The sequence below is a fragment of the Topomyia yanbarensis genome, chromosome 3 (genome assembly GCF_030247195.1).
Source record: "Topomyia yanbarensis strain Yona2022 chromosome 3, ASM3024719v1, whole genome shotgun sequence".
NCBI classification, from domain to species: Eukaryota; Metazoa; Arthropoda; class Insecta; order Diptera; family Culicidae; genus Topomyia; species Topomyia yanbarensis.
In genome coordinates, this window is record NC_080672.1 from 348660887 (window position 1) to 348678100 (window position 17214).

At 37.6% G+C, this 17214-nt stretch overlaps 1 protein-coding gene across 1 annotated transcript; it reads right to left on the reverse strand.

Moving 5' to 3' along the window:
- Nucleotides 1-1631: 1631 nt before the first annotated feature.
- Nucleotides 1632-2734, reverse strand: LOC131688168 (clavesin-2-like). Its single transcript, XM_058972334.1, has 2 exons — nucleotides 1946-2734; nucleotides 1632-1886 (listed from the first exon to the last, which is right to left on the reverse strand). The coding sequence occupies exons 1-2, from the start codon at nucleotides 2681-2683 to the stop codon at nucleotides 1632-1634; spliced, it is 993 nt and encodes a 330-aa protein (XP_058828317.1). The 5' UTR covers nucleotides 2684-2734.
- Nucleotides 2735-17214: the final 14480 nt, after the last annotated feature.

Sequence of the window (17214 nt, forward strand, 5' to 3'; positions counted from 1 at the left end):
TAAATCAAATATAATTCTTACGTATAGTTTAAGCACAACCAATTAACATCGAATGTTACATATTGAATCAAATCTTCTTGGTTATCAGGTCATTTCATTTGTAGTAGGTGATCGAATAGGATTAAACTTATTTGAGAAGTTCTGAAGAAAGAAGACAGAAAAAAATTGTAAAAAAATTTTTGTATGGTAAAATAACCAAATTTTATTGTGTGTGGTAAAAATCAAATTTTAGACAATATAATCACACTTCATGTATAGACCAAGCTTTCTAGTTAGCCATTATTGTAACTTTCCTAAACTACGCATACAAATGTAGCAAACGCAGTGCTCTTAATCATATATCGAAACTATAATTATACAAGAATTGAAAACAATTTTATATATATGCGTTTTTGCAACGGTTTTTCGAGTGGCAGTTTATTCATTCATAAATAGGCTTTGTAGTATGTACCTATTAGTAGAATCAAAATAGGATGGGCTGAGTGGAAATGAATCACGCGAAGTGGAAATGAGTCAATGAATTGATCGAACGTAAATAATGATTGCTTTCATGCAGGTTACGCATGCAACCGCTAACAAACAGGGATGCCACATTGAAATTTGTGTTTTGGTCAAAAATATCTTTTTACCATCTGTGATATCAAAAACAGGAAAATCTGTGAAAAATCACAATATTTCCAAAAATCTGTGAAAATCTATGAAATTTTCATCAAATTTCCAAAAACCTGCCATCTGTGAAAAAGAATCTCCGATCGAAAATTGTGAAAAAATCTGTGACATAACAGAAAAGTCTGTGAATATGCTAACCCTGCTAACAAATTAGAAATACCTATCTACATATTCGCCTCAAACATTGAACCCAAGCGCACAAAGCAAAATGCGTCAAAAATGATGATGATGAGTAGAGCGAAAGAGACAACTAATAACACTACACTATGGTAACCGTGTTTGCAAATGGAGCTCGAATGTACAAGCGATTTTGTGTACAATTGTGTTCGAGATTGTACATAAAAGTATGCTACAAAAAACGAGCACAACACAAAAGAAAGTGTTTGAATGGACAAGCTCAGTCGCGTGTTGGACGGTACTGGTTAGCGTGTCTCCACAGCCAGTGCAACGGACTTCTAATTCAGCTACACTGGCTGTGAAAACACACAGCGCCGTGATCTGCTCCGTCTGCCGTTCAACAGGCAACTGAGCTTGTTCGGCCAAATCAGTTCATTAAATAGTCAATGATGACATCAGCGTAGCGCGCTAGGTACACAAATCTGTCGTGCCGGACTTGGGATGCGCTATCTTCTGTGTGTAAATGCGCGATATTTTGACTAGGTTGACATTATTTAAATTTTTAATGCCATGATATCAAACATCTTTGAAAAACAAATGAAATAGATCCTGCTGGTACTGAAGAGAGTCCCGCGCTATATAATTTTAAAACCAATAACTATTTGAGTACTACAACATATGTTTACATTTGTTATTTTACAAATATATTAAATTGTTCATTATCTCGATGTATAAATAAACAGTACCAAATATTTTGTACACTTTCATTGAACCAACAAAACACACTTGAAATCACACAAACCAAGTTCATACAAAATGCAGAAGACGTATTGATTTAGATGTCACTAATCAACTTGAAGTTTCCGGAAGGATCCGATAGCTCCATCCTCCAGCCTTCCCGAATAATTTGTCCAGATATCGTTCGGATTGTCAACCAGCTCGATTTCCATATCATTCATCGCAAGCAATCGCGGTCGCATCTTCCGACACAATTTCTTATAGTTGGCAGTCAATTCGGCCATGGGTAGTTCTCCACCAAACTCCTTCGGCAGCAGTGATTTATCCATCTTAGAGTGCAGATCCTCCAACGATGGGTGACACTGAAAGTAGCACAATTTGTATAGCACTTGCCAGTAAGTTAAAAACTTCAATCACCTACAAACACTCTACTGCGAATCTTCTCACTCATCAGCTGCAGTATCAGATTGGCGATGGTCCGGAAAACCGCCGGTGTGTTAATAAAATGCAGCTCTTTGATCCGTGCTGCGGCAGCCGTGTTCACCAAATCCGTCAACGTTCGAATGTCCTGAACGGTGATCATTCCTAGCACTCTCTTATCAGTCTTTTCCATGTCGAAAATCCACACACATCCGGCGCATGAGATTTCCTGCGTTTCATAATAGATCTCCCCCATCATGTGAATCAGCTGGATAGGGCTGATAATAGTATGTTTGGCAGGATTAAATTTAGACGAGCAGATGAAAAAAACTACACGTCCCTTCGAGTCCAGCCGTGGCAGCGGAAACAAATACGACGTGTCAACCAGATCCGCGAGGGCTGGATCGTCTATATCGAAATTGTTGAACCACTGTCTATGCTTTGTTCTGGCTGTTAGAAAGGATTCCAATGTTTTTGCTGCGTTAATGAAGGAGTACTTTTTAGCTCGCAGGAATCGCAACAAGAATGGGGCATCCGTTCTGCAACGTTTAATGTGCGGATGTTTTGCTATCCATTCTCGCAACTGTTGAATACTTTGCTCCCGAATGAATTCGTCCTCGCCCAGTTCCTTGGCGATGTTTTGAAAAAAATCACTCATTTCGAGCATCGCGTCATCATAAATTTCTGGCACTTTGTCAGCACTGGGTACCTTATAATTAAATCCCACTCCTTCCGTCATGGCACACTACTATATTTACTGCAGCGGATATTTCCGACCCAATCACGTTGCACTACCGGATTCTGACTGAGCTCGTTCTGTGGCTTGGACCAAATATTTATTGGTTCTGTGCTGATCCGCGGATTCGAAGGCATTCATGGTAAAGTTGCAATTTGGTTGATTTTATTGTCGAAGTTTTGCAAAGTTGTTTCCTACATATTTATAGTCTTCAGGGTCACGAATGTCCGTCTGCAATAATTGTATCGGTTTCAGTGCTGGTCTGTTTTCATTTGCGGTGATTGTACCCCGGCATAGGGAGCATTCTTGTGTTCCTTTCCCTTCACGTTATCACTATACCAGGGTGACCTCGCTTATCAGGCTGCATAGAATTTTTTTATTCGCGAACTGTTTATTGGCAGATTGTAAATCTGGTTATGGATTATATATGGTATCAATCACAGATGATGAAATAGGTTTATTGGTAACTATACAATTACAAGCACCATAATTTGGATCACATAAACACTACCCATGTGGATCAATACGCGGATTGTTACATTACATTCAGACGAGCATTTCAACTTCAAAATCCCTGAATATAAATATATTTATTATACAATTACCTAAAAGTATGCTCCAGTCGTGAGATTTTCTTCAAGTATGTAATTTTGTGTACGCTTTGTTATTTGGGAGTTAACAATAAATTAAGCATGAACTGTAACGTAAGATGGTTTTGGAAGCAGCTCTTTGCAAAGTTGGAAAAGTCATATTTCTCAAGCTTCAGGATAAAAATATAAAACAAAATTTCGAGTGAGATGAAAATCAATGTATTGACTTGTATAAATGCAAAAATGTTCGGACCGCTACGTTATACAAAAAGACTGTTACGTTACATGTTCACATCTACAGTTGGATTAAGCACTGAAATGACTTTAATTGTTAAACTTAAGCACCCTAGAACTACACTTCTAAATATAGAATACTAGCTAATACCCACCGCACGTAGCTGCTTTTAACTTTTAACTTTTACTTTTAATGAAATAGGAGTAAAACAAAATTTGTTCCGAAGTGCAATCACGGAAAAAATCTATTCATAAATTCATGAACAAAAGATCACGATTCTGTGAACTCAATGATTTACGAAAACCCTGATCAAGTTCCTTAACTTGCGAAAATGAACCTCGTTTTCATGAAACTATTTGTGTTTCCAAAAAACATCCAAATTACATTCGAATGTTTGGTTGGGTTACATGTTGTTGTTCCCTGGACATGCCTAGTTTTTTTATGATTCTTGATCATAATTTGGGAACAGTCAAACGATGTTCATGATTTCAGGACCTTTTTTGCAATTTTTGTGATTTCTCATCACGTTACCGTGACATTTTATTCATGAGTTTACTATCAGATTTTTCTGTCCGAGTGGCGGGATTTATGTTCATGATTGCAGGGTTTTAATCGCGAATTTCGTAATTTCTATTCAATTATCGTTATATTTTAGTCATTAGTAAAGCGATTCATGGTCAAAATCTCAGGACCTTGGTCGCGATTTTGTTATTGTGATTTATGTTCATGGTTTCAGGAACTTTATTATGGTTTTCGTAATTTCTATTCATGTTGTCGTGATGTTTTAGTCACGGGCAGAGATTTATGTTTATTTGTGTTCATTTCGGGATCTTGGTCACGATTTTTTACATTTTTGTCACGAGTTGCGTGATTTATGGTCATGATTTCAGGATCTTAGTCACGATTTTCGTAATTTCTGTTCGTGTTATCGTAATATTGTAACTGTAACTGTATTGTAACTCATGTTCATGACATCAGCAGTTTTATTCTGTGAACTATATCACGAACACGATTTGTGGTGCTCAACGGAGTTCTCGTTTTCTATCACACAGAACCTTATCAAATAAATAACGATGTTCGAGGTTGTTATAGTGTTCTTATACTTACTGCTCGCACCTATTATTGGTCGCTAGCAGCTCGATATTTCATGAAAAAGTACATGGAACAAAAATGAATCCACGAATAATACCCCAAATTTTTTTGAAAGAGTTCACGTGAAAATTTCATTACAATATTGCATGAACTTGAAAATGATAAGGAATATATTCTAAATATTACAAGCACACACAATATATCGTAAATCATGTAGTAGAAAACATGAACTAATTTACGAATCCATGAATAATATTTCATGAATGGTCAGACGTGCCTATTGTACTAGGAATCGTGAACCAGTTCATGAATAAAGTAATATTTTATGATTTCGTGAACTATTTCATGATGACGAATGGTAAGTTGTGACTATTGTACCAGGTATCATGAACCAGTTCACGAATGCATGAAAAATATTTCATGACTTTGTGAACTATTTAATGAACACGGATATTGGATCCTTAATAATATATTAGGAATCTTGTGCCAGTTCACGAATACATGAGTAATATTTGATGATTTTGTGAACTATTTCACGAACATGAATGGCAAGTCGCGACTAGTTCACGTATACATGAATAATATTTTATAATTTTGTGATTTGTTTCAAGGGCACGCATAGTCAGTCGTGACTATCAAGCTAAGAAACATGAACAAGTTCACGAATACATGAATAACACGGTGCTAGGTTATAGATCTCGTAAAATACAACACAAAACCACGTCTGATCAAAATTTTCATTTATAGCAAAAAAGAACATTTTTCAGGGCTTTCAGCACGAAAATTTTTTCTACGCGATCATTGTTCAAAAGATTTTAAGCGTTTTGGAAAGAAATAGAAATTACCTTTCCAACGGTATGCTATATTTTGTACTTTTGTTAAAAGTACTGTGCGGTTTTGGAACAATAATATGAAAGTAGCCATTATTTTGCAATTTTTTCATTAAAAATATGAAAATTGCTCTATATATTTATTAGGAAGCGTCTTTGTTTAAATAAAAATTTAGGAGAAAATTAAATTCCGCATCCAAAGACCTATTTATGATCAAAATTGGTTTTTCGTATAAGAAATCTGCTCGCATGAACTTTTAAGGGGACATTCTCATATAAAATTTAAAAAAATTTTTTTTTGCTCATCTCAGAACATCTACATTCAATAATATGTGTGTGAACTTTGAGCTTGAATTTAGAAAAAAAAAAATAACGGAAGGTATACTTATAGCATCTTATATTGCGAAACAATACCTCACTAACCCCTTATGGGTTCATGCGAGCAAGATTCTAACTTTATCGATTTTGTTGGCTATTTTCGGCAAATTTGAGACTAAGAGAAACGAAAGCAGTGAAATTGAAAGACGGATAGGTAATCAGTTATAAACTTAGAACGGAAAACTAGAACTAGGCAGGCTCATATGGGCATGATCGAAAGGAAATGTGAAGAATTCTTTGCCTTCTGCAGAGTAGGAGTTGGGCGTTGCACCCAAGTCTACCGCATGGTCTATGGTAGAACATAACTCATCATCATGTTTTACCGCCGACGCCGGTCTCTCTAAAATTTTATTAAATCAAAAACGCTTCTTTAGAAGAATCTTGAGTATTTTTTATAATTTTCAAGGAAAAATCGCAAAATTATGGTTGTTTTCATACTGTTGACCCACAACAGCTAAGTATCTTTGACAAAAGAACTTAATATAGCATACCGTTGGAGAGGTCATTTTTTCTTCTTTTCAGAACAACCCAAAAATTACAAATCGGTTGAAAAGTAACCGCTTAGAAATTTATTCAATGCCGATAGTCCCGAAAATAGTTTTTTGGCCATAAATCAAGACTTTGAATGTATACAACATTTTAAAAAAATTGTCTTAAGTTGCATTTGGCGAGATCTACAACCTATACTAGGTCACTTGAAAAGTACAAAATTACTGTAGCACCGTGTAATGTTTCATGATTTTATAAACTAATGTACGAAAACGGATATTGGATCGTGACTAACATATTAGAAATCATGAATTAGTTCACGACGATTGAATGAATTCATGAATAAAATTCGTGAAATAGTTCACGAGAAAATTTCCAGCATATTTTGATTTTATCAACAATTGTTCCTAAACCTATGAATAGCATCATGACTCAACCTTTGCTTTAATGAATAAAGCTCATAAAGCTGTGAACTAGTTCACGTACAGAAAATCGATTTGGTACTGACATGGCGGAAACCGTAAATGAAACAAAAACAAATATTTTCACTAATAAAAGCCATTGAACACATGATTTTTGTTCATAGTACTGTTTTCGTAACGTAAAAACGTGATTGTTCCAGAATTTATGGTACTTTATTCACGATTTGGGAACAATTTTTTCCGTGATAATAATTAATTATTTAGTATATCCCTCCCCTAGGTTTATGGGTTTGACGGTATTGCAAACATTATCAAGCATATTTCGTGCATCAGTGCTACAGAAGCTCTACCAGACAATTTGTTTAAGATGGTTATTGCATTAAGCTTCGATAGTGGTGTTTTGAGGAGACCGCGAGGGTTTATGGTTCTTTTTTAAGTTTTGTGTTTTTTAATACTCTGCATCATCCCTAACTAACGATCAACCATTAATCTGAGCACGCTGGCGTGCCTGACTGACGGGTCAATGTGGATTGACTGTTGCCGTGTTTACAAACATTGCTTCACACTTTAATGACAGTGTTGGTGGACACGGCGTGCAGTGGAAGGCATTGTGTGTCGATTTATCGATCGACTTCGTCATCGTGCACAGGCCAATTAAAGAAATATCTAAGTAGAAACCTATTAGTGCTAATTACGCAAACATTGTAGCTTCTAGTCCTACTGCACAATTGTTATGTGCTAGTCGTACATCTATATTTGTATGTGTTCGTCTGAGTGTTTGTGAAAGCTGTGTCAGGAAATGGATGCAGAACTGGCCTATATGATGGAATAGTGGGTAATCCTTCCTAGGATTCGTTGGTCACTTTTTCCGGTATTCAATTCGTGCATTCGTTTCGACTCCGGGAACATCGGATTCGATAAATTAAGGTACCGAAGCACATGAATCATCCATACCCGGTCAGCATAGCATGGAAAAATTCCAACAGAATACATTTGTCGTTAATGGTAAACTAATATCATTTGAATACCGCAGCGAATATGATGTTAAGTATCTGTAAGATAGTCTTATGAATGAATGAATGAAAGAATTTTTTTAACCTATTCCGGACAAACCCATGGCTATGGAAAACCAACAGAACACTATAGTTATGTGAAATTTTAAGTATAAGTTCGCTACAGATTTGCCTTTAATGTCATTCGAAGTTAGGTATCTGAAGACGACGGACGTAGCATTTTTTCGGGAGACTTTGGGAAATCAATAGACCCTAGGTATTTAATGGTGACGGTGGGAGAATTGTTCTGGAAGACTGTATGTGTACCCCCAAAATCCGACGGGTAGGTTTCTATTACTTTTGGGTCTATTGTCTTTTAGGTAACAGACCACACAATTGCGCATTGCGATATGAAACCAGTATTACCGTAAACCAGTATTACCGATATGAAACCAGTATTACCGAATGACGAATTTCGGTATGTGCATCACACAACCAAATACTTTTGCAGTATGTGTCAATCTCAGCTGTGTTCGTATGTAGGATAATTCGATCGATTTCTATGATGGTATTAGTATCCAAACCAACCGGAATTTCTGCTGGAATTTAGGCTGGAATCTGTCCCAATAGAAGCTTGCAAGACATCACGCTTGACTAGGGGTCAATCCGGCGCAAGCTTAGTCCGTTAACTTAGTGTTAAGTTAATGTCGGATTCGGATGAGACGAAGTTCAAACGAAAATTCCATAAGTAATTTAGTTATAGGTTTTGGGGCATTTCTCGCGGAAAGATGGTTTTAAACAATTTTCTCCTTAATGGAGAAAATAGTTTTTACCAAAATTGTTCTCCACTAAGAAGAAATATAGCATAGTGCATCTGGCATTGGACTGCTAAGCCAAACCAATCAGTTCGATTTGATTAGTTCGCATTAGCTTAAAATGAGCTTTTTCTTGCGGGATCTCACGCTTGACTAAGGGTTTGCTCAGGAACACTAATTGTGTCTCCGTTTGTTGAAGCTAGCGTCAATCCGGCGCTAGCTTAGTCCGTTAACTAACTGTAACGTAAACTGAGATTAGGTCACATGTGCTTTCAAGTCCCTTAAAAGGAGAGTAAGAGAGAGACAGAATGATGTTCGTGAATGAGACTTGTAAATATTTCAAAGTATTTTTTTTGAGTTGAACTAAACAGAAGGGAGTATACACTGTCTATGCTATGTTGGCGATTGTATTACCGTTGATAGCCCAAAAGCAGTGCATTAGGTCGATTACAATGCAGTCTCTATCAAACCATCCTTATAGCTTGCGAATTGTTTCGTTCGGAATTCTCGTTATGGAGATATGGGTTAATGCGTCCCATTAAACAATACCATGGCAAAGTAATGGTTCAAACTACCGGAATACGTATTTAAATTCTTGGAAAACAATGCGACAATTGAAAGAGTCCCTGGGCATATAAACGTCACCCGGAAAGGAACAAACTAATAAAAATTATTTGGCATCTCTGTCTGAATCAAGTAAAAGGAAACAGTTCATATTCAGAATCGCGTGAGAATGGTGTTTCAAACTAAACGAGCGAGCAGCCAAACTTCATAGCGTACGAAAAAGAGAAAAGGAAGTGATGCACTCCAAACAGAGGACGTCTGGAACGATTTGGAAACGAATGATTCACAAGAGATGGCAGGACCAAGTGATGTCAGTAATGTTACCGAACATGACAATTCGTTTTTGTGCCTGATTTGGAATCAGAATATGAAGAAAAAATAAAAGAGATTGTGGTTAAATTTAACTGGAAACTGGAAATTGTCGCTAGCTCCAAAAGACGAAATCACGATTTGTATGTCTAGGCAAACCCCTAGCCATGTGTGATATCCCGCAAGAAAAGGAATTTTGATTAAGCTAATGAGAAACTTCCCGATGAGTAGATAGGGGAAAGTAGGCTAAGACGGACACTATGGGTAATATGGATGCTTTGCAATTCCTGAAACTGGAAAAATTCAGCTAAAATGTACTGATAGTATAACACTTTTAGAAGATTTCAAATGATTAATTAATGATTAATTAAGATAATGATATTACCTAATATGCGAATTCTCAGATATTTAAGCAAAACGATTTTCTCTCGAGATCACGCTAATGGATATAAGTTTTTGACGCAAGAAAGTAACAATTTGAAGCTGAAATCCGTTGATCTCGGGAAATATTTTTAACTTGACGTGATGTACCGGTTATTGGTGATTGGTGAAAAAACAGTCGATCATAATGCAATAGTTATGCAATCGGTCAGAATTTCGACTTTCTAACCCCGAGGGGATGTCAGTTTTTACCCGGAAGATGAGCGTCCGGTATTCATAGAAGAGCAATAAAAATAGTAATTGTAATTGTTATAAAAGCGAGAAAAAAATGTGAGGGACATTTTAATTAAATAGAGAATTTGAGCTTTATTGTGGATACCAAACTTTATTTGATATTTGGCATTTGTTAAGGGGGCGTCTGATACTTTTCTTTTTTGTACACAATGAGTATATAAATAGAACTTAACATTACACAAAAGATCCATTGTTGCCTTGCCTTCAAAATCGTGAAACAAAATAACTTTCGGTTTGAGCACTTTACGCTCAAACCGAAAGTTATTTTGTTCCACGATTTTGAAGGCAAGGCAACAATGGATCTTTTGTGTAATGTTAAGTTCTATTTATATACTCATTGTGTACAAAAAAAAAGAAAATATTTTTAGTCACGCTGAGCCACACATACGAGCGTTCCAAGAGTAAACCAAGGAGTTTTTATTCTCAGGTAATGCGATCCTCAAAAACGCCGATCAGCCATGTTGGTTTTAGAAACGACAGCTAACAACATTGTTTACTAGTTCTCTCCATATGTTTGCTTGGATTTCAGTGGGCAAACAAAGTTGTTCGCCGTCATCTTTCTTCCCCGCAGTCTGTTGCACGCTTACCTCACTCCTAGTTACTGCCAAAGACGAATCACCTTAGAACTCTAAGCACCTTGGAGTAGACATCCAACCTTTTCCACGCCCAGAAGCGCAGCAACGAACATGATAACTCTTAATAAAAGTGTCTTACACAGGAACTTCAATAAGATTGTAGTTACTCGATGAATAAAAAAATAGAAAAAAGTTTGAGATTCGCTTAACGAAAACCCAAAAATCTCATATTTTACTGTAAAATTTGTTCACTTTTCTTCAAAATAAAAGGAAAAAATCGGTTTCCGTGGTTCATCGACAGGCTACACACATTGTGTATTCTTATAAAAAAAATCAAGTGAATTCGTTAATTAGATTTTGAATTATCGTGTTCGCCAATTCGAAAAATGCGGATTCGAGAAAAACGCTATTAAAGTTGCAGGTAGATTGAAATCTGCGTGTGTTACAGCAAATAGGCGCGAGGAATGTATGGCTGTTTAAAACAAAAGAAGTTAAGCGTGGCCACCAGATTGCGGGGGACTATTCTAGAGGTTCGATACTAACAATTAGGCTAATAAAAAAGCCGATTTTTTGCCCACTACACCAGTCGCCCCCTTAAAACAAACGTTCTTAAGGGAGTTGTCTACTTCATGTCCAATTCAAAAAAACGAGTTTTATTGCATGACACTATAAAATATTGAGGTGTATTTTCGAAGAAAGCAATAGAGCGTTAATTAGGAATGCGAACGCACGGACGAACGCATCCGTCTTCTTCTATGTTCGTTTCTTTGCTGGTGGTGCCGGTTGTTGGCTTGGAGACACTGGGCGCGATTGTTGCTGAGTAAATATTTGTTCTTGTCAGATCCGTAGATATTGTTTTTGTAGCCGTTTGTGGTTTGGCATAAGGTAAAGGTATGCTGTTTACGGTTATAGTAGGCAGGCTTTTCTTAGCTGTTTTTCCAAGAGACCTGATCAGGCTGTACCAAACAACGATAGTCGGTGATGGAGTACGGGAGTTTCTGTTTGCGCTCCGCTGCGAACATACATTTCATCAAACTAGAGCGAATCAAATATTGTTGTTTGCGTATTGCTTTGGGTTGCATGCACTTGACTCATACGATGAGTTTGGAAGTGCTATCCTTCCGCTGAAAAATCGATTTTGAGACTTCTCGTATCGATTGCTCATCCGATGCGATATCTTGAACCCGTTAGTAATTGCAAATCTCGAGAGGCTTGTCGAGTCCAATTCTCAAACCCCATTTATGTCCTTGTACTTCCATTACATGGCACAAAATATCAATCCTTCTTCATATTATCCCAACCGTGTCAATCTCCTTCGTGCTCCTGATTCAACTGTATTCTTGGACACATTCATGAAAGACGAGATTCGTGAAATCCCGAATCACATACGTTCGCAAGTGATCCCAAGCATCTTTCATAGTAAATTTCGTGAAGTCAACTGTAACAAGATGTTTTACACCGACGGGTCAATCCTCGACGGCACCACGGTTTCGGTATATTCAATCAAAACCTCACCGCCTCATACAAACTCAATGATCCTGCTTCAGTTTACGTCGCAGAGCTTGCTGCTATTCAGTATACCCTTGAGATCATTGATACTTTGCCCACCGATCATTACTTTATTGGCTCGGATAGCCTCAGCTCAATAGAGGCTCTCCGTTCAATGAAACCAAGAAAGTACATTCCATATTTTCTGGGGAAAATCTGGGAGCGCCTGCGTGCTTTGTCTGTAAGATCGTACAAGATTACCTTAGTTTGGGTTCCCTCGTATTGCTCCATTCCAGGTAATGAAGAAGCGGACTTTTCAGCCAAGGCGAGCGCTTTACAAGGAGACATATATGAAAGACCAATTAGCTTCAGCGAAATTTTCAGTATTACTCATCAGAGAACCCACGAAAGTTGGCAAACTTCATGAAAAAATCGGGAACTAGGAAGGTGGCATTCGATAATCCCTAAGGTATGGACGAAACCTTAGTTCAAAGGGATGAATGTGGGTCGGGATTTCATTCGGGTGATGTCTCGGCTAATGTCCAATCACTACACGCTGGACACCTATCTCCGACGTATTGGGCTCGTGGATAGCGGCATCTGCGCTTGTGCCAGCCGATTACTGTTCTGTCAGATGTCAACTATTGGATTCCCTTCGGGCCCGAGGAAGATCACCCAATGTTCCGGTTCGAGATTTGCTGACAAGCCGCGATCTTCGCTATATGTCCTACCGTCCTAAAAACCATCAATATTCAGATTGAACTGCCCCTATTATTTTTCTTATCATTCTCAGAAGTGCCCTCTTCCGCCTACCATACCCCAACGATAGTTTGATGCGATTCCAAGACGACACAAAACATCTCCGTCCAATGACCCAACAAACACGAGACCTACAGTAGAGATGGGCGGGTATTTTTACCCGATACCCGATACCCGACCCGAACCCGTACCCGTAGGAATCGGGGCGGGTTCGGGTTTTGTTACCACCGGGTACGGGTCGGGTCGGGTACATTAAAAAAATATTTATTCTGGGTACGGGTCGGGTCGGGATTTTTTTCGAAAAATTCGCACTTACCCGTTTTTTCTGCCAAAATCAAAAAATGATAACTTATCCTCGTAGAAAAATATTAAAACAAGCATAATTTTTCATTTTGACATACATTCGTCCTATAGATGATTGTGTATCGAGTGAACGGGACTATCCATAGATTTTGAAGTGGAAATTCATCATTTAGAAAATTTCGTTTGAAATTAAGTAAGCATAGGAACTTTGTGATTTTCACCCAATCGCACTTTCGGTTGAAAATAAGCTTTTCAACTTGAACGTTTTCGTATGGGACCATTCATAAATTAAGTAACGTAAAAATTGCCCAAAATTGACTTCCCCCTCTCCCCAAGTAACAAAAATTCACAAATTTCTCTCTACCCCCCTTCCCTTATTACGTAACACATTTCGGGATTTTTTTTCTTCAGTAAAAATATGTTACGTAACGATCTAGCACACTCCCCCTCCCCCATATGTCACAACATGTCACAATTTGTTGGACCCCCTCCGCCTAAAAGCGTAACGTAATTTATGAATGTTCCCTATGTGTTGAGTTAAATATTCTCAGAAATCCATGCATAACGTCACGAAAAGCTTTTGCTTCAGCATCGTTCAAAAACGATGTTGAAAAGTCCTTTTTCAAATCGTCCATTGGCTCGACGCACAAGTTCAACCTTCTGATATTCACATGAATGGCTCCCAAAATGAGCAGCCGCTGATGCTCAGACGTGATTTTGCTGAAGCTTTTAAAGGTGTTGTACCAGATATAATGACGCGAGTTTTAGAAGGTTAACAAAGTCGTGGATGTTTTAAATACATTTGCAAAAAAAGATAATGAAAGAAAAATCAATCTCAACTCGTGTTCATTGAATCCCGCGCACGCAATTTACCAATGCGGACTGGGGTTCTTTTCCATGCTGGCGAGGCGATTTCAGCATCCTTGATAATACCAGAGGTTGATCGTTTGATCTGACCCTTCAAATACCCTTGTCGACCAAAAAATGTCATTATTCCATTATTGAATGTGAAATGATCCCGAAAAATATTGGCTGAAATATTTTATATAAAGGCTAATCGTAGGCTTAAAATTTATGTGAGGAGATTCTCTGTCACATAAGATTTTGATAGACTTTGTTATGAATTGTTACTAAAAAAGAATAATTTTCCAATAAATTACTTTTTTTTGTTTTTGGTCGCTCTTAACCCCAAATTGTTGATATTTAATCCGAACACGTTATACATTTTTGTTATAGGCACATCAATACCTTTCGAAAGATGGGTCGATTATGTTGGTCGGAAGATTTATTCTCGTTTGTTTTGTAAAAATCATGGGTGACAGTTTTTGAACGTAATAAATGCATGTCCTTAATTTTGTGAGTTTGTGTTATTTCCGGTGAGTTTTATTATATTACGTGAATGATAATATTTTTCAATACTGCACAATCTAAATCTTAATAAAAGAGATGAAATATGAAAAATCCGCCAACTAACACCGTACTTCCCTACTCAAATAGGTTAAATTTATTTATTGAAAATCGGGATCGGGTCGGACATGGTTTTTAATTTATTTTAATTTGGGTTCGGGTCGGATTCGGGTCGGGTACGGGTCAGGTTCGGGCCGGGTACGGGTCGGGTTCGGGCTCTGATTTTTTTTACAGGCCCGGGTATGAGTCGGGTTCGCGTTTTGTATATTTACAAAATCCGGGTACGGGTCGGGTTCGAGTAAGCTTACAAAAATAATATTCGGGTTCGGGTCGGGTTTTCCCCCCTGTCAGCTTTGTCCACCCTCTCTCCTGTCTCTGATACACAGATGTAGTTTTAGTTAATCAATATAAAATTTTGTTAAAAAATGCCCAACAGTACCACTACCCAAAAATAGCCCTAATTAATCTCCCTAATCTTAATAAAATTGAACCACTCCCTCTAATTATTCTAGTTTTAATATGCTCGTAAAAATTTAATAATTAATTACTCCAATAACCTCCCTTCTAAAAATTCTAAAGTGCATTACTATACAAAACACACAAAATGACCCCCTCCCCCCTAATATTACGAATATTATATTATCCCCTAATACGTATAAGTTAGCTGTAAAATTTCTTTAGTTTCATTATATATAAACATAATAAAATTTAAATGTGTAACTCACTAGTTTTAAGAAAATCAAAATGCAAAACAAAGAAAAAATGGCATCTTTAATCTAATGCGTTTGCGTTCCTTATCAAATAAAGGAATTGAATATTGGTTCTCCGAAACCGGAAACCGGAGCACCAGAACTCATTTTGAAATGGTCATATGTGTCTAAAATTACATTTTTTCTCTTGACTTAATAGAGAAAGTGTGATTTGACATGTCGCATGATGGAAATCTGAACTGATCCTCCGGAACCGGGTACTGAAGTTCCGGAACTGAAGTTAAAATGGCCATGTGTGTCCAATATGGTCTCAATGTCTTATTTCGTCGAGGAAATATGAATTGACGTGTCGCATGATGGAAATGACCTCTAAATCTGAAGTGGTCTTCCGGAACCGCACATCGGACTTTCCGGTAACCTAACATCCGGCAATGTAAGTTAAAGCAATTGAAGCATTCCTGTATGATCTCAAGGGAAAAAATTGAAGTTTTCAGCCGTTTTCATTCATAAACATGAAAATCAGATATGAATTTCTTTAGAAAATACTAGGTGATAGTACATTTCCGGCTATTTCTCCGGATTGGCCACTTGCATCCCTATTTCTCCATATTCGTTTGATAGTGCTACTATTCCTCTATATATAACCGTTTTTCGATTGAAAATGGATTCTCTGTGTCAAAACATATAACCAAAAATATGCAACAAAGTTGTCCCAGTGTTTTAAGGGTTAATTGATTTCACGTGATTTATTTCCAATCAGCCTATCCTATACTTTGGTTCTACTAATACATACTACAAAGCCAATTTATTAATGAATACGCTGCCACTAAAAAACCGTTGCAAAAGCGCAGCTAAGTCCATTTGGTTAAGGCTTCTGTCTGTCACGTTACAAGTTTACGCCTATTTCATAAGATAAGTCTGCAAAAACGACAAAATCAGATTCTATCACAATTGCACATTATTGAGGTCCTAAAACCCCACATTTTTTTCTAAAGGAAGTTATTTTCTATCATGAACGGTTTCCGCATTATTGTCATTTTAATACGTCTGTAACGATACACAATTTTCGCAGTGAGTTTGGAGGTTTCCCGACTAAATTGAAAATGACTGTTCCATTGGCCCCCAAATTTGCGAGAACACAGTTTTAAGTTAAAGTTTGGAAATCAAAGATGAGTTTGAAATATAGTTTTCGTGAAAAAAAACCTTTTTCCCGATTTTATGGAGTATTCTCAATTATCTGTCTGTCACTTACAACCAAAATCTGTCACGTTACTCACATGTAGTTTTCCAGGCTGCAATCAAGGCCCTTAGCTCAGACAAATCACGGTCCAAGCTAGTGATCGCGTGCCGAACCCAAATCGAAGAACTAAGCATTGTCAACACTATCTACCTTGTCTGGGTGCCCGGACATTGCGGTATTACTGGAAATGAATGGGCTGACGAATTGGCCAGGGCAGGTTCAGCGATTGACTTCGTTGGACCTGAGCCCGCGCTGCCAATTTCGACAAGTTGGATACGGGAAAAAATACGGTCCTGGGCTTCGTCCGAGCACCGCAATTATTGGAGAAATCTACAAACGTGTCGTCAAACAAAGGCGTTTCTAGAACAACCGTGCTCAGTGATTACGAAAAATCTCCTACATTTTTCGAAGCTCCACTGCGGCATGCTGACCAGGGCTTTAACCGGCCACTGCAAACTCAATTATCACATGGCAACTATTCAGCGCGCTGAGTCTTTTTCATGTGATCTTTGTGAATCCGACTACGGAACCTCATATCATCTGATATGCAACTGTCCAGCGGTAGCGCGACATACTAAAGTTTCTTATCCAATGTGGTAAAGAGCTTTAGGCTTATTCGCAGGCAAGTTAAACTACTTGTGAGTTTAACTTACCTATTGTT